Genomic DNA, 18885 nt, shown 5'->3' with positions numbered 1-18885 from the left:
CATCATTGCCAGATTACTAGCAACCCTTATTTCTCTGTGACTGTTACCACAATGTCCTAATCTCTCAAAAATATTCTGTCTGCTGTCAAACTCAACAAGTTTGTCTTACTTGGGCGGCTCCAGTTACAGGGTACAAATCTCTTGTGTTTTATGACATACTTGGCCAATATTGATGATTCTGATTCAAATCGAAGACTCAAAAATTACATATATGGGTAAATGGTTGTTTGGTAATGTGTTCCCTGCGATTGGCTGCCAACCAGTTCAGGGTGTACCCCGCCTCCTGCCCAAAGATAGCTAGGATAGGCTCCAGCACTCCCATTGACTAGGAGGGACGTCAGTCTTTACCCATGATCCTTTTCGAGTTTCATGGAATCACACGCTAGCGCTTGCACATGGACGTGCATATTGTAAAGTTCAACTTTTTCGTGAGTTTTTTTATTTGTGTTTTTGTTCATTTTTTCATCTTTCTACACCATGGGCTCCCAAAAAGTTTAGTGGAATCAAGTGGTGTTTGAGCATACATTCGTACGTACAGTATGTTTTCTCTCAGCGGTCAAACGTTTGACTCCTCCTCCATCCCCCATTGTGCCTTTTGCTTGTCACTCACCCTTACATCTAAAGAACTTTATTTTATCTGTATTTGTTTGTAGGGTTTCATTTCAGCCTTGCATACATGTGTTCAGTTCATTCAGATGGTGAAAAATGTGAGCCAGGTATGCCGGGTTTACACACCATTCATCAGTTGCAAGCAGTTTTTCGTAATCAAACTGCTCATTTGTGAAAAACAGTTTTATTTCCTCCAGCAGTTCATAAACACGGGCCAGTACCTTCCCACGGGGCTTCCACCAGATCTCAAAATTAAACAAGAAGGCTTTATGTTCTGCACCCATTTCCTCACATAAAGATGCAAATATGCGACTTCACGGGTCATGAGTTTACAAAGTTCACCATGTACACAGCATTATCCAACACAAGATCTCGGTCTGATGGTAGGGTCTTGGCTACGAGGGCCGCACGGTGTACGAAGCTGTGTGTAATAATTACATCAGGGTCTCTTTCTTTCACTCTTTGGTGCGTCCAATCATGGCTGTTGCTCCATTAGTGCAGACACCCATGCAATTACCCCATTTAAACCCACTTTGTTCAAGATATTCAGACGGGACCTGAAAAATTTCCTCTCCTGTTTTTTGTTGTAATGACTTGCAAAAACCTTTTCTTGCATACCTATCCAGAAACTGCACATTGGACAGAATGTCCATGTTCACTAATATCAGTACACTCGTTGAGTGCAAACTTACTACGGACTTACTTTCGAGTAAACCTTTTCCAAAGCTAAACTTTTGATGTCACCGATACATCTGGAATGGTGTTAAATGAAAGAGTAAGTTTGGCTATATTTTTTAGCCGCTTTAGGTCCAAGCATCTCAGTTATAATGGCTTTAAAGGCGTGGAGGGAAGTATTAATGTCTCTCCCACAGTCTGTGACTTTGAAATTGGCTACAAGTTTAGCAACCTGATTGCTAGTTTTAAGAGCTTTCTCTCTTTGTGTTTTGTTTTTTCTTATCAACATTGCCTGTTCCTCCACGTGTGCGCGAAGGCGAAAAATATACTTAATATTCTTCTTCTAAAGCGAAGTGTGTTTCATTTGGATATGCCGTTTAAACTTACTTGGAACCATTGGACTGTAGGAAAGGCTTTCACCACACATCGAGCACAGCGTAGTCATAATTGGATCCCGTGTGAGAATAAATCCAAATGAAAGATAGCTTGTGCTATAATGTCTCACGCCAATGACTTCCCGCGAGTTAACCATCTTTGGTTTCTTTTGACCTCCACTCATACTTGGGCGGTTATCTCAGTCATAATTTTGTCCAGAGTCCAATTTTGAGTTAGCTTCTTTCCTTTTCAAAAACCTCCCCTTCACTGTCACCGCATAGCTTTGCAACCATCAATGCCAGTGTCACCACTACCTGACGCATCACGAATCAAAGTAATTTGTATGACATGATTACTCTGCCCATCATTTGACAGCAGGGACAGTCGGCAACTGCACATTATCTCTGGATTCATTTTCCATCCATCCATCCATCCATCCATCCTTTTATTTTCTTAGCCACTTCTCCTCACAAAGGTCGCGGGAGTGCTGGAGACTATCCCAGCTGTCAAATCGCACGAGGCGGGTACACCCTGAACTGGTTGCCACCAAATCGCAGGGCAGATAGAGACAAACAGCCCCACTCACAATCACACCTAGGGGCAATTTATAATGTCCAATTAATATTGCATGTTTTTGGGATGTGGGAGGAAACCGGAGTGCCCAGAGAAAACCCACACACACACGGGAAGAGCATGAAAACCCCATGCAGGTAGGGCAGGGATTGAAACCGGGTCCTGAGAACTGTGAGGCCAACGCTTTCTAGCTGCACCACCGTGCCGTCATTTTCACCAATCAGATTAAATTAGAAGATTTCCCACAGCACACCAGACACTACGCCACGGCACAGTAGTGTGCCACGGAACCATGTTTGAAAAACACTGATCTATTGAAATTTAATCTAATGTAATGATCGCGATGTTTTCCATAATTTCTTGTGCGTAGTTGGCACTGCAGTATAATACACACCGCTAAATTAAGGAAAATCTTTCTACCTATGTAAAATATGCACTGTTAATTTGCTGACGTCCATATGCTCAAAACATTTTGAACAGCAGTAGTGTTCAAAATAATAGCAGTCCAATGTGACCAACCAGATCAATCCATGGTTCAATATATTTTTTATTGCTACATGTCAAACAAGTTGCCAATAAGTGCAGTAGAGCCTCAGAAAACCAACATAACCCAACAGTCATGATATATGCACCCATAAGTCAGTGCAATTGGGGAATTTGTTAAAAGAGGTGTTTTAAAAAAAAACATAGCCATGTGGCATTCACTCAGTGAGGTCATCAATGTTGTGAAAAACAGGTGTGAATCAGGTGGCCCCTATTTAATGATGAAGCCAGCACATGAACACGTTTGTTCTGGAAAGCCTGAGGAAAATGGGTCTTTTAAAACATTGTTCATAAGAACTGTGTCCTTTGATTAAAATATTGATTGGAGAGGGGGAACCTTATAAAGAGATGCAAAACATTATAGGCTGTTCAGCTAAAATGATCTCTAATGCCTTAAAATGGAGAGCAAAACCAGAGACGCGTGGCAGAAAACTGAAGACAATTATCAAAATTGATCGATGAATAAACACAATGGCAAAGGCTCAACCTATGATCAGCTCCAAGATGATCAAAGACAGTCTGGAGTTACCCGTTTAAATACCCTGACAGTGAGAAAACGTCTGTGCGAAACTAATTTTTTTACAAGAATTCTCTGCAATGTCCCTCTATTAATGTGCAGAAGAAGCTACAATTTGCCAAAAATCACATCAGCTGGCCTAAAAAGAAATGGAGGAGAAGTTTGTGGATTGATGAGAATAAAATTGTTCTTTTTAGGTCCGAATTCAAGCCACAGTAGACAGTGAAACATGGTGGTGCATGCATCATGATATGGGCATGTTTGTGCTGAAGAGGACATGCTTTCAAAATGGGTTTTTCAGCAAGACAATGACCCTAAAACACACAAGTAAACGTACAAAGTCTTGGTTCCAAATCAACAAAGTGAATGTCATGGAGTGGCCAGCCCAATACTGGGACCTTAATTCAATCGAGAACTTGTGGGGTGACATCAAAAATAATGTTTCTGAAGCAAAACCTTCTTCTTTTCCTTTCAGCTTGTCCTGTTAGGGGTCGCCAGAGCGTGTCATCTCAGATGAACGCATATTTGTTTGGCACAGTTTTCTCCTGGATGCCGTAAGCCTTTCTGAGGAAAAACCATAAAATGCAAATGAATTGTGGAATGTTTTTAATGAATCTTGGAGTGGAATAACAGCAGAAAGGTGCCAAAAGTTTGTTTACTACATGCTACACAGATGTGAAGCAGTTACTTAAAAACAACTGTGGTCATACAACTTTGGTGATTCAACGGATTGGTAAAGGAGCTACATTGTGTAGACCTAGAGAAAGCCTATGACAGAGTACCAAGAGAGAAACTGTGGTACTGCATGCGCAAGAAAATATGTTGGTATAGTACAGGACATGGATGAGGGCAGCAGAACAGCGGTGAGATGTGCCGTAGGTGTGTCAGAAGAATTTAAGGTAGAGGTGGGACTGCATCGGGGATCCGCGCTGCGCCCCTTCCTGTTTGCAGTAGTAATGGATAGGCTGACAGATGAGCTGCGACTGGAATCCACTTGGACCATGGTGGTCGCAGATGATATTGTGATCTGCAATGAAAGCAGGGAGCAGGTGGAGGAAGATGGAGGCACGCACTGGAAAGGAGAGGAATGAAGATTAGATGAAGTAAATCAGAATGTATGTGCATGAATGTGAGGGGTGGAGGAGGGAGAGTGAAGCTCCAGGGAGAAGAGATAGCGAGGGTGGACGACTTCAAATATTTCGGGTCAACAATACAGAGCAATGAGGAGTGTGGTAAGGAAATGAAGAAAGATGTCCAAGCGGAAGCGGAAGCAAGGACAAAAGGCAAAATTTAAAAAAAAACGGTGGTCAGGCCGAACATGGTGTACAGATTTGAGATGGTGCCACTGAAGAAGAAACAGGAAGCAGAACTGGAGGTAGCAGAAATGAGGATGCTGAGGTTCTCGCTTGGAGTGAAATGGTTGGATAGGATTAGAAATGAGCTCCTTTGAGGGACAGCCAAAGTTGGATGTTTTGGAGACAAGGTTAGAGACCAAACTTACATTGTTTGGACATGTTCAGAGGCAAGAGAGTGAGTACATTGGAAGAAGGATGCTGAGACGGTGTAACAGAGGAAGATACACTAGATAGGCTTAGATGGAAAAAGATGACACGCTGTGTCGACCCCTAACAGGACAAGCCAAAATCTTCTTTTCCTTTCGGCTTGTCCCGTTAGGGGTCGCCACAGCGTGTCATCTTTTGCCATCTTAGCCTATCTCCTGCATCTTCCTCTCTAACCCCAACTGCCCTCATGTCTTCCCTCACCACATCCATAAACCTTCTCTTTGGTCTTCCTCTCGCTCTTTGCCTGGGAGCGCCATCCTCAGCATCCTTCTACCAATATACTCACTCTCTCGCCTCTGAACATGTCCAAACCATCGAAGTCTGCTCTCTCGAATCTTGTCTCCAAAACATCCAGCTTTGGCTGTCCCTCTAATGAGCTCATTTCTAATCCTATCCAACCTGCTCACTCCGAGCGAGAACCTCAACATCTTCATTTCTGCCACCTCCAGTTCAGCTTCCTGTTGTTTCTTCAGTGCCACCGTCTCTAATCCGTACATCATGGCCGGCCTCACCACTGTTTTGTAAACTTTGCCCTTCATCCTAGCAGACACTCTTCTGTCACAAAACACACCAGACACCTTTCGCCAGCTGTTCCAACCTGCTTGGACCCGTTTCTTCACTTCCTGACCACACTCTCCATTGCTCTGTATTGTTGACCCCAAGTATTTGAAGTCGTCCACCCTCGCTATCTCTTCTCCCTGTAGCCTCACTCTTCCCCCTCTACTTTTCTCATTCACGCACATATATTCTGTTTTACTTCGGCTAATCTTCATTCCTCTCCTTTCCAGTGCATGTCTCCATCTTTCCAATTGTTCCTCTGCATGCTCCCTGCTTTCACTGCATATGACAATATCATCTGCGAACATCATGGTCCAAGGGGATTCCAGTCTAACCTCATCTGTCAGCCTATCCATTACCACTGCAAACAGGAAGGGGCTCAGAGCTGATCCCTGATGCAGTCCCACCTCCACCTTAAATTCCTCTGTCACACCTAAGGCACACCTCACCATTGTTCTGCTACCATCATACATGTCCTGTACTATTTTAACATACTTCTCTGCCACACCAGACTTACGCATGCAGTACCACAGTTCCTCTCTTGGTACTCTGTCATAGGCTTTCTCTAGATCCACAAAGACACAATGTAGCTCCTTCTGACCTTCTCTGTACTTTTCCACGAGCATCCTCAAGGCAAATAATGCATCTGTGGTACTCTTTCTAGGCATGAAACCATACTGTTGCTCGCAGATACTTACTTCTGTCCTGAGTCTAGCCTCCACTACTCTTTCCCATAACTTCATTGTGTGGCTCATCAACTTTATTCCTCTATAGTTCCCACAGCTCTGAACATCCCCTTTGTTCTTAAAAATGGGAACTAGAACACTTTTCCTCCATTCTTCAGGCATCTTTTCGCCCGCTAGTATTCTGTTGAATAAGTTGGTCAAAACTCCACAGCCATCTCTCCAAATTGCTTCCATACCTCTACCGGTATGTCATCAGGACCAACTGCCTTTCCATTTTTCATCCTTTGTAGTGCCTTTCTGACTTCCCCCTTAGTAATCATTTCCACTTCCTGGTCCTTCACTCTTGCCTCTTCAACTCTTCCTTCTCTCTCATTTTCTTCATTCATCAACTTCTCAAAGTATTCTTTCCATCTATTTAGTACACTACCGGCACCAGTCAACACATTTCCATCTCTATCCTTAATCACCCTTACCTGCTGCACATCCTTCCCATCTCTATCCCTCTGTCTGGCCAACCTGTAGAGATCCTTTTCTCCTTCTTTCGTGTCCAACCTGGTGTACATGTCTTCATATGCCTCTTGTTTAGCCTTTGCCACCTCTACCTTTGCCCTACGTCGCATCTCGATGTACTCCTTTCGCCTCTCCTCAGTCCTCTCAGTATCCCACTTCTTCTTCGCTAATCTCTTTCCTTGTATGACTCCCTGTATTTTGGGGTTCCACCACCAAGTCTCCTTCTCCCCTTTCCTACCAGATGACACACCAAGTACTCTCCTGCCTGTCTCTCTGATCACCTTGGCTGTCGTCGTCCAGTCTTCCGGGAGCTTCGGTTGTCCATCGAGAGCCTGTCTCACCTCTTTCCGGAAGGCTGCACAACATTCTTCCTTTTTCAGCTTCCACCACATGGTTCTCTGCTCTACCTTTGTCTTCTTAATCTTCCTACCCACCACCAGAGTCATCCTACACACCACCATCCTATGCTGTCGAGTTACACTCTCCCCTACCACTACTTTACAGTCAGTAACCTCCTTCAGATTACATCGTCTGCACAAAATATAATCCACCTGCGTGCTTCTACCTCCGCTCTTGTAGGTCACTATATGTTCCTCCCTCTTCTGGAAATAAGTGTTCACTACAGCCATCTCCATCCTTTTTGCAAAGTCCACCACCATCTGCCCTTCAAAGTTCCTTTCATGGATGCCGTACTTACCCATCACTTCTTCATCGCCCCTGTTTCCTTTACCAATATGTCCATTACAATCTGCACCAATCACAACTCTCTCGCTGTCTGGGATGCTCAGAACTACTTCATCTAGTTCCTTCCAGAATTTCTCTTTCAACTCTAGGTCACATCCTACCTGTGGTGCATAGCCGCTAACCACATTATACATAACACCCTCAATTTCAAATTTTAGTCTCATCACTCGATCTGATACTCTTTTCACCTCCAAGACATTCTTAGCCAGCTCTTCCTTTAAAATAACTCCTACTCCATTTCTCTTCCCATCTACTCCGTGGTAGAATAATTTAAACCCTGCTCCCAAACTTCTAGCCTTACTACCTTTCCACCTGCTCTCTTGGATGCACAGAATATCAACCTTTCTCCTAATCATCATGTCAACCAACTCCTGTGCTTTTCCTGTCATAGTCCCAACATTCAAAGTCCCTACACTCAGTTGTAGGCTCTGTGCATTCCTCTTTTTCTTCTGACGCTGGATCCGGTTTCCTCCTCTTCTTTGTCTTCGACCCACAGTAGCTGATTTTCCACCGACGCCCTGCAGGTTAGCAGTGCCGGGGGCGGGCGTTGTTAACCCGGGCCACGACCGATCCGGTATGGGATCTTTAGATGAACGCTCATATTTGTTTGGCACAGTTTTTACGCCGGATGCCCTTCCTGACGCAACCCTCTGCATTTATCCGGGCTTGGGACCGGCCTACAGATTGCACTGGTTTGTGCCCCCATAGGGCTGCATTACAGGACAAGCCAAAATAAAAAGAAGAAAAGAAGATAAATCCTAGAAACAAAAAAGTCTCAACAAAATAGTTTAGACCTTGCACTGTGGTGCGACTCGTTTGAGCGTTAGACTTACAATTCTGATGACTGGGTTTTAAATCCCGGTCCTGCCTGTGTGGAATGTGCATGTTCTCCCCGTCCCTGTGTGGTTTTCTCCTGGCACTCTGGTTTCCTCCCACATCCCAAAAACAATTGTGATTGTGAATGGTAGTCTTTTTATGTGCCTTCTCTTCCTTCTGACCTTGTCTGTACTTTTCCACAAGCATCCTCAAGGCAAATAATGCATCTGTGGTACTCTTTCTAGACATGAAACTGTACTGTTGCTTGCAGATACTTCTGTCCTGAGTCGAGCCTCCACTCCAAACTCTTTCCCAAAACTTCATTGTGTGGCTCATCATCTTTATACCTCTGTAGTTTCCACAGTTCTGAAAATCGCCTTTGTTCTTAAAAATGGGAACTAGCACACTTTTCCGCCATTCTTCTGGCATTTTTACGCTGGATGCACTTCCTGACGCAACCCTTCTCAGGGAGTGGAGGCCCCAGTGGGATACGAACTCACAACCCCTGGTTTGCTCTAACCACTGAGCTACGGGGTCCTCTCTAGTATTCTATTGAATAAGTTGGTCAAAACTCCACAGCCACCTCACCAAATTGCTTCCATACCTCCACTGGTATGTCATCGGGACCAACTGTCTTTCCATTTTTCCATTCTGTTCAGTGCCTTTCTAACTTCTTTACTAATCTATGCCATTTCCCGGTCATTCACGCTTGCCTCTTCTATTCTACCTTCTCTCCCAGTTTCTTCATTCATTAACTTCTCAAAGTACTCTTTCGATCTACTTGGCACACTACTGGCACGAGTCCACATATTTCCATCGCTATTCTTAATCACCTTGACTTGCTGCACATCCTTACCATCTCCATCCCTCTGTCTGGCCAACCTGTAGGAATCATTTTCTCCGTCTTTCATATCCAGTCCTTACACACAGCTGTAGGGATCGTGCATTCCTCTTCTTTTTCTTCTGACTAAGCCGCTTTCCTTCTCTTTTTTGTCTTTCACCTAAATTATCTGAATTACTACCTGCGCCTTGTAGATTAACATTTCCGGGTTCGGGTGTAGGAAGCCCGGGCCACGACCTAACGGTTGTAGAATTCGTGTATATATATATATATATATATATATATATATATATATATGACAGTTATACGCTGGATGCCCTTACTGAGGAGATTTTTATAGACAACAATGAGATTATTTTTCAGACATGCTGGCAGTTTGTCCTGATGAAAGGTGCTATGGAAGAAATTTTGAGAGGTGGCTGTGGAGTTTTTTCAACCACCTTATTCAACAGAATACTAGCGGGTGAGAACATACCTGAACAATGGAGGAAAAGTGTGCTTGTTCAGATTTTTAAGAACAAAAGTGATTTGCAGAGCTGTGGCAACCATAGAGGAATAAAGTTGATGAGGTACACAATGAAATTATGGGAAAAAGTAGTGGAGGGTAGACTGAGGACAGAGGTAAGTAGATGCATTATTTGCCCTGAGGATGCTAGTGGAAAAGTACAGAGAAGGTCATCAGGAGCTACATTGTGTCTTGTGGATCTAAAGAAAGCCTATGACAGAGTACCAAGGGATGAACTGTGGTACTTCATGGGTAAGTCTTGTGTGGTGGAGAAATATGTCAGAATAGTTACAGGACATCAGAATCAGCTTTTTTAAGCCAAGTGTGTTTAAAAAAAAAAAAAAAAAAAAAACCCAAGGAATTTTTCTCCGGAAGACGGTGCTGCCCTAGTACGACATACAGAATAAAGAACAATAAAGCAGCAAGAACAAAGAACAAGAGACATTTCTATTTATAGAAACTATTGCTTATAAAAGTCGTGCAAAATGTAAAATCTTCTTACGAAACAGTGATGAGGTGTGCCGTAGGTGTGACAGAAAAATTTAATATTGGAGGTGGGACTGCATGAGGGATCAGCTCTGAGCCCCTTTCCCTTTGCTGTGGTCATGAATAGGCTGACAGATGAGGTTGGACTGGAATCACCTTGGCGGTTCGCAGATTACATTGTGATCTGCAGTGAAAACAAGGAGCAGGTAAAGGAACAATTTGAAAGATGGAGGCATGCACTGGAAAGGAGAGGAATAGAAATTAGCCAAAGTAAAATACAATATATGTTCGGGAATGAGAAGGGTTAAAGGGGGGAGAGTGAGGCTCCAGGGAGAAGAGATAGCAAGCATGGATGACTTCAAATGCTTGGGGTCAACAATCCCTAGAACTGGTGAGTTTGGTAAGGATGTGAAGTAATGGGTCCAATCAGGTTGGAGTACCTGGCAGAAGGTGTCAATTGTATTATGTGACAGAAGAGTCTCTACTTGGATGAAGGGTAAAGTTTATAAAACAGTGATGAGGCCAGACAGAACTGGTAGAAATGAAAATGTTGAGGCTCTCTCTCGGAGTAAGATGGTTGGATAGGATTAGAAATTAGCTTTTCTGAGGGACAGCCAAAGTTAGATGTGTGGAAGACAGTTAGACGGAGCAGACATCGATGATTTCGACACGTCCAGAGGAGAATGAGTATATTAGTAGAAGGCTGATGAGGATGGAGCTGCGAATCCAAAGAGCGACAGGAAGACCAAAGATACTGTAAGGTTGATTGATGTTGTGAAAGAAGATGTAAGGCATAGGCTCCAGTTCTCCCATGACACTTGTGACAATAAGTGTCTCAGAAAATGGATGTTTTCGTATCCTCTAATAGTTCAACATGTTTATGAGTCCACTATCCAATAGTTTAACACGTTTGAGGCCATCTTCATTCTTAACATACAGGATTATAAGATATACAATAAACTTCTTGTTGTATTTGTTTCAAGCCACTCTTGAAAAGTGATGCTAACCTGGTCTTTAACCAATGTCCCCTGTTGAAAAATCGGGTTATTGAGAACTAATAAGATCTGACAGTCAACAGGGGACTTCAGAAAGTCAAGGCAGCTGTGAAAAAAAAATTCCACATGATCCTACACATGCATAAAGCCACACTACACTCCAGGTAAAAGTTGACAACAAGCATGCATAACATTCAATGTAAAATTTGAAATATCCAATTGGCTGGCGACCAGACCAGGGTATACCTTGCTTCCCGCCCAGATTCAGCTGGGATAGCCTCGAACTCACCTACAACCCATTACCCTAATGGGGATAAGTGACATAGAAAATAAATGGTTGGATCAAATGAATCGACTCAACAATTATGTATTTTCATGACTGATAAATGAGTGAGGCTCTTCTCTGGCTATCAGGAGCTTGTGTTGAAGCACAATATATCCATCCATCCAGCCATCCATTTTTTTGCCGCTTATCCTCACAAGACTCGAAGTGCTGGAGCCTATCCCTGTTTTCAACAGGCAGGAGGCAGAGTACACCCTGAACTGGTTGCAAACCAGTTTCAGGACACATAGAGACAGACAACATTTGCACTCACAATCACACCAAGGGCAATTTAGAGTGTGCAATTAATACATGTTTTTGGGACGAGGGAGGAAAACGTAGTGCCCACGAAGGCACGGGGAGAACATGCCAACTCCACACAGGCAGGGCCAAGACTGAACCCTGGTCCTCAGAACTGTGAGGACAACGCTTTACAGCTGCACCACCGTGCCGCCCAAGCACAATATAAATAGCATGAATTCAAGCGCGATATAAGTTCCATGAATTACCCAAACAATGGCAGTACTGTATCATAATTTTGTTTGGGCCATGATTTCTTTGAACATAGGTTTAATTGTAAACCTTACTCTTCTTATGTTTCACAGTTGTAACGAGTGGAGGTAGCAACCAGCCGGACAGTCCACTGAAGCGCTCAGTGTCTCTAACTCCACCAATGAGTGGCCCAAGCAATCATCCAATGGGTCCTGTCTGGCTGTCCCAGGAAGATGTATGTAGTAGTAGAGGGACAGCCCCTGATCACGCACCCCTCTCTCCTCAAAGCAGCATTGCTTCGTCAGGCAGTGGAGTAAGTGAACATCTGGAAGAGGCCAGTTTAGGAGGAGGTTTAAGTCTATATCGCAGTTCCTTCCATGAGGAGGGCAGTGGCATGCGGGGTGAGTGGAGAGGGTTTTATTTTCTGTCAATCAAAACTTGATGTGCTTGTGAACGCAATCTACGTTTATTTTAGTGACCAAAATGATCATTATCAGTAGTTTTGCTGAAGGAATTGTAAAAACATTACATTGCAACATGTTTTATTTTAGTACACAAAAATTTAAAATGAGCAACCAAATGTAATTCCTGCATACAAATTGTTTCTCCATCCATCAATCCTCTACCACTTTTCCGCATCGGGTCGTGAGGGCAGTGGTTAAACCAGGGATACCCAGACTTACATTTCCCCAGCCACTTCTTCCAGCTCTTCGGGAGGAATCCCAATGTGTTCCCTCGCCAGTCAAGACACATCATGTCCTGGGTCATCCCCGAGGTCTCTTTCTGGTGGGACGTGCCCGCAACATCTCAGCAAGGAGGCATTCAGGAGCATCAGAATCAGATGCCCCAGCCACCTAATCTGGTTCCTTTCAATGCAAAGGAGCAGCGGCTCGACACTGAGCTTCTCACCCTGTCTCAAAGGGAGAGCCTGGACACACTGCAGAGGAAATTCATTTCGGCCGCTTGTATCCGGGATCTTGTTCTTTCAACTTAACTCCCGCTTCAGCACAACATACTGATATGAAGTCTGCATCACTGCAGATGCTGCACTGATCCGCCTGTCAATCTCCCGCTCCATTTTTCCCACACTTATGAACAAAACCCCAAGATCCTTGAAATCCTTCATTTGGGGCAGGATCTCATCCACGACCTGAAGCTGAAGAAGGAGACCTATTTGGCATTTCTGGCCAGTGGGACTCCTGAGGAAGCTGATAGGTACCGGCTGCTCAGGTGGAATGCAGCTTCGCTGGTTGCTGAGGCAAAAACCCGGGGGTGGGAGGAGTTCGGTGAGGCCATGGAGAACGACTTCAAGAAGTCTTCAAGGAAATTCTGGTCAACTGTCCGGCATCTCAGGTGGGGGAAGCAGTGCACTATTAATACTGTGTATCGTGAGGATGGGGCACTGCTGACTTCAACTCGGGATGTTGTGAGTTGGTGGGAAGACCTCCCCAATTCCACTGACACACCTTCCCATGAGGAAGCAGAGTGTGGGCTCTTCTATCTCTGGGCTTGAGGTCACCATGGACATCGGGGACAGTGCCTCTGGATTTGCAGACTGCAACACACTGTCGGAAATTTTAAATTTTGAATTAAATTACACAAATTTCACAAAAAATTGATTTGTAGCATCGCATCATGAGGATTTTTATCCTGAATTTCTGTGCATCCATTGGTTTTGGTTTTCCAGCTGTTGTTGCATCCGACACAGGAATTCAGGGTACAACAAAATCACGAGACTGGCTTTTTGTAAACTTTCTGTTGGGAAATTTTATGCCCAGTTCCAGGAAATTGAAAAGTAAAGTTAATGACTTAAAATGCACGGCTAAAAAATTTCTGAGAAGAGAGTAATTAATCTAAACACCCCCAATTTTAATTATATTGTTTTCCTGTGGAAAGCTCTGAAATGTGGAGTCTGTAGAAGACACCCCATAAACTTGAAAAAGCTGGGGCAGTTTTTTACCAAGCATTGGCCAAGATACACGTTGACAGGTGCACAAGTCCCATTTGAATTTCAGAATCAATTACATTGCATGCCTCATGTAAACCAATTCTGTTTTTTTCCCTCACGAATGGCAGAGTTCAATGTTCTTCATGCTTACGTAAAAGAAAAAAAATTGAATGATAATATCCCACAGTAGTAATTTATTGAGATGAACAAACTCGGGATCAAATGTTACTAAAATGAAACCATTCTCGAAAAAGTATAGAAATACTTTAAAAAGAAATCAAGTATTTTCGATTACAATATCTCATGTAAGTGCAATTAGTAGAATCTGAATAGTGTTGTCAATATAGCAATTTGAGGTCTTGTACTATATACTTAATTTGTTTTGTTTAAATAATGTAAGATCGTTCTGTAGAAAACTGGTTTATATGCAGCAATAGTCATGCATATGCTGTAAATTGTGCAGAAAATAATGGAAACTAACAAAAGCACTAAACAAGTGATTTGATGAACATGGAAATGTTTAACTATTGCTTGATGTCATCAAAATACACAGATTTATGGAGGGATATATGGATACATAATGTATAGTATCCCCATGTGTGCCAAACATTTGGAAAAATACTTCTATAACACTAAACTCCAACTAAAATATTATCCATGAAATATGCTACATCAGAGATAGCCATCATTAAATAAGAGAAGTCATAATTACTGTTCTACACTGTATACTATATAGAATATTTGTATGAAAATAACATAAAAGCAAATGAAAACCCTGGAGACACTATTGGTTCTCTCATTTCTATATTTGGAAATTCCTCGATCCTGCTCCTCTGTTTTACATGATAGCTCCTCCCATCACAATTTTATTGGTGAGCCAGGATATTGACATAGGAGTGGTGCAGGAGCAGGTTAGGAATATTTGGTAGAAATACAATTGTTGCTCAATGATGTCATTTCATTAAGACCTCGATAAAAATGATATGATAGACATCACACAAATGAACCATCAGCCTGGCTATCACCACAAATGTCCACTTTATGCTTCATACATAAACTGGGTTTAAATTAAAGTCAAATATAATCAATATAGTTACTCTACAACTTTGCAGATGCAAAGAAAGTCATGATTGGTCAATTCCAAACAAGTCCTGTCCTATGACCAAATTGAAAAGATCATTATTTCAGTATTCATACTTTTTTTGAGAATTTTGTGTAGTGGTTTCGCCTGAGATTTTTGAGATATAAAATGTGAGCCTTGGCTCAATAAAGGTAGGGAACACTGTTGTAGTCTGAAATGAAAATTACTGATAGCGCAATAACTGACCTTAAAAATAATAAAAGAAAAACAATTGTTGAACCCTGAGGTGCAATTAAAATATGGACATGATTTGTTTAATTGTAAGTTTACAGTATATGGATCCCCATAAATATTTGGAAGCAAATACCAACTTTTGATATGATAGGTTAAAAAAAAAAAAAGTCCAATCTTTACTCTTGTACTGATTCATCATTAGTCTAAACTGTAGGCTGAAGTGACCACATTTATGTTTGTCACAGATGTTCCTGCGTGGCTGAAGAGTCTCCGTCTCCATAAGTATGCAGCACTATTTTCCACCATGATATATGATGAAATGATGTCACTTACTGAAGAACAACTTGAGGTGCAGGTACGCACTGATTATTAGTTAAAATTTAATAGATAGTGTTAATACTTCTGGGCATCGATTTACACTACTTTTATATAATGCATTTTTTTCCCACCATAACATTTAACTTAATGTTCTTGACACCTATGCGAAAGGCGCAGATGTTTTGATACCATTTTTTTGTTGTTGTTGTTTCTCTAGAAAGTCACCAAAGGAGCAAGACACAAGATTGTTATTAGCATTCAAAAGCTAAAAGAGAGACAAAACATGCTGCGCAGCCTAGAAAAGGTCAGTTAGGGATTCTGTTTTTCATGGCGTGGTCATGACTGTTAAGCGAGATGCTCACGACCATTACTCCTGCCCATCTAAAAAACACATTTGTTTGTAGAGAGAGTGTATGTATGTACGTACGTACGTACATACGTACAGTAATCCCTCATTTTTCACAGTTAATTTGGGACCAGAACCACCCGTGAAAAACCACAAAGTAGCGGGGTGTGTATGTGGGTACTGGTACATTTAAAATAGTAATTGCTCTTTGCATATTTGCGACAAAAGGGGGTATGTAGTTCAATCTTTAGTTATATAACCTTAGAAATATAATATATACAGTATTACAAATTTAACAGTTACAATACAACCCTCCTTGAGGCGGTCACCTTATTGTGGTGGAGAGGTTTATGTGTTCCAATGACACTAGGAGCTAAGATGGTGCGATGTGAGCTGGGTGGTGGCCAAAGGCGGGGACCTTGGCGATCCGATCCCTGGCTACAGAAATTGGATCTCGGGACATGGAATGTCACCTCTTAAGCAGGGAAGGGGCCAGAGTTGGTCCATGAGGTCGAGAAATTCCGACTCGATGTAGTCGGACTCGCCTCGAAACACCGCTTTGGCTCTGGCACCACTCCTATTGAGAGGGGTTAGACTCTTTTCCACTCTGGAGTTGCCCACAGACGCCAAGCAGGTGTGGGTATACTTATTGCCCCCAGGCTCGAGGGCCTATACGCTGGGGTTTACACCGGTGGATGAGAGGGTAGCCTCCATCTGCCTTCAGGTAGGGGAATGGCTCCCAAGTGTTTCTGCCTATGCACCAAACAGCAGTTCAGAGTACCCATACTTTTTGGAGTCCTTAGAGTGAATGCTGGAGAAGGCACCCTCTGGTGACTCCATCATTCTGCTGGGACCTCAATGGCCACGTGGGCGATAACAGTGACAGAACGGCTCCCGGTTCAGAATCCGAGTGGTGTTCTGTTATTGGGCTTCTGTGCTCATCACGGATTGTCCAAAACAAACACCATGTTCAGGCATGAGGGTGTCCACTTGTGCACCTGGCACCAGGACACCCTAGGTCTCAGTTCGATGATCGACTTTGTGGTCGTGTTATCTGACTTGTGACTGCATGTCTTAGACACTCGGGTGAAGAGAGGGGTGAAGCTGTCTACTGATCACCACCTGGTGGTGAGTTGGCTCTAATGGTGGGGAAAGATCCTGGTCTGATGTGGCAGGCCCAAAGATATTGTGAGGTTCTGCTGGGAACGGTTTGCAGATTCCCCTGTCACAAGGAATTTCAACCCCCACCTTCGAAAGAACTTTACTCACGTCCCAGGGAAGGCAGGGACATTGAGCCCGAGTGGACATCTTCCGCGCCTCCATTGATTATGAGGGGGCCCAAGCAGAGCTGTGGCCTTGAGAGGGTCGGTGCCTGTCATGGCGGCAACCCCCAAACATGTTAGTGGACAGGGATGCTGTCAAGCTGAAGTCGTCCTATTGGGCATTTTTGGCCTGTGGGACTCCCGAGACAGCTGATAAGTACTGGCTGGCCAAGCAGAATGCAGCTTCGATGGTCACAGAGTCAGGGCATGGTAGGAATTCGATGAGGCCATAGAGAAAGACTTCAAGATGGCTTTGAAGAAATTCTGGTCCACTGACTGGCGTCTCAGCAGGGGGAAGCAGTGGACCGTCAACACTGTGTATAGTGGGAGATGGGGCACCGCTGACCTCAACTCTGGATCTGAGTCAGTGGGGAGAATTCTTCTCAAACCTTCTCAATTCCACCAAAATGCCTTCCTATGAAGAGTCTGAGTCTGACTCTTTTATCTCTGAAGCGGTGAAACAGCTCCTTAACGGCAGGTCCTCGGGGTTGGATGAGATTCGCCCAGAGTTCCTTAAAGGCTTTGAATGTTGTGGGGCTGTCCGAGTTGACACGGCTCTGCAACATCGCATGGACATCGAGAACAGTGCCTGTGGATTAGCAGACTGGGGTAGTGGTCCCCCTTTTTAAGAATTTGGACTGGAGGGTGTGTTCCAATTATAGGGGGACCATACTCCTCAGCCTCCCTGGTAAGGTCTATTCAGGGGTGCCTGAGAGGAGGGTCTGTCGGGAAGTCAAATCTCAGATTCAGGAGAAACAATGTGGTTTTTGTCCTGGCCATGGAACAGTGGACCAGCTCTACACCCTCGGCAGGATCCTTGAGGGTGCATGGGAGTCCCCCAACCAATCTACGTGTTTTGTGGACTTGTAGAAGTCATTCGGCCTTGTCCCTCGGGGAGTCTTGTAGGGGGTTCTTCGGTATTATGGGCTACCGCACCTCCTGTTATGGGCTGTTCGGTCCCTGTACAACTGCTGTCAGTTTGCTCCGCATTGCCGGCAATAAGTTGGACTCGTTTCCGGTGATAGTTGGACTCCTCTTTCCGCTGCCCTTTGTCACCGATTTTGTTCATTACTTACACGGACAGAATCTCTAGGCGCAGCTGAGGCGTAGAGTGTGCCCGGTTTGGTGGCCTCAGCATCACATTTCTGCTCTTTGCAGATGATGTGGTTTTGTTGGCTTCATCAAGCCGTGATCTCTAACTCTCACAGGAGCGGTTCACAGCAGAGTGTGAAGCGGCTGGGGTGAGAATCAGCACCTCCAAGTCTGAGAGCATGGTCCTCAGTCGGAAAAGGGTGGCGTGCTCTCTCCGGCTTGGGATGAGATCAATGCCCAAGTGAAGGAGTTCAAGTGTTTTGGGGTCCTGTTCACGAGTGAGGGAAGAATGGCACGGGAGATCGACAGACAGATCAGTACAGTGTCAAAAGTGATGTGGACTTTGTATTGGTCTGTTTTGGTGAAGATGGAGCTAAGTTGAAAGGCGAAGTCAATCCACTTGATCTACGTTACTACCCTCACCTTTTGGCACTAACTGGATACAAGCGGGCAAAATTAGTTTCCTCCGCAGGGTGTCTGGGATCTCCCTTCGAGTTTGCTCAGTCATCTGGGAGGGGCTCAGTGTGGAGCCGCTGCTCCACTGCATTAAAAGGGGCCAGATGAGGTTGTTGGAGCATCTGATTCAGATGCCTCCTGCACACCTACCTGGTGAGGTGTTCCGGGCATTTCCTACCGGAAAGAGACCCCGGGGATGACCCAGGAAATGCTGGACAGACTGTCTCTCGGCTGGACTGCCTCGCCTCGGGATTCCTCCGGAAGAGCGAGAAGAAGTGC

General features: G+C 44.0%; 1 protein-coding gene across 12 annotated transcripts in view; it reads left to right on the top strand.

Annotated features, from left to right (window-relative positions):
- Positions 1-18885, top strand: part of samd4a (sterile alpha motif domain containing 4A) — a 205501-nt gene that overhangs the window by 51377 nt on the left and 135239 nt on the right. For 11 of the 12 annotated variants that reach the window (XM_061815858.1, XM_061815860.1, XM_061815853.1 and 8 more), the window contains 3 exons: positions 11923-12210; positions 15318-15427; positions 15608-15694. In XM_061815858.1, the coding sequence (XP_061671842.1) occupies positions 11923-12210; positions 15318-15427; positions 15608-15694 (485 nt within the window). The remainder of the gene's footprint in view (positions 1-11922; positions 12211-15317; positions 15428-15607; positions 15695-18885) is intronic. The other variant, XM_061815854.1, reaches the window with a different exon arrangement.

The sequence above is a fragment of the Syngnathoides biaculeatus genome, chromosome 3, assembly GCF_019802595.1.
Source record: "Syngnathoides biaculeatus isolate LvHL_M chromosome 3, ASM1980259v1, whole genome shotgun sequence".
NCBI classification, from domain to species: domain Eukaryota; kingdom Metazoa; phylum Chordata; class Actinopteri; order Syngnathiformes; family Syngnathidae; genus Syngnathoides; species Syngnathoides biaculeatus.
This window is presented reverse-complemented; position numbering and strand designations above follow the sequence as displayed.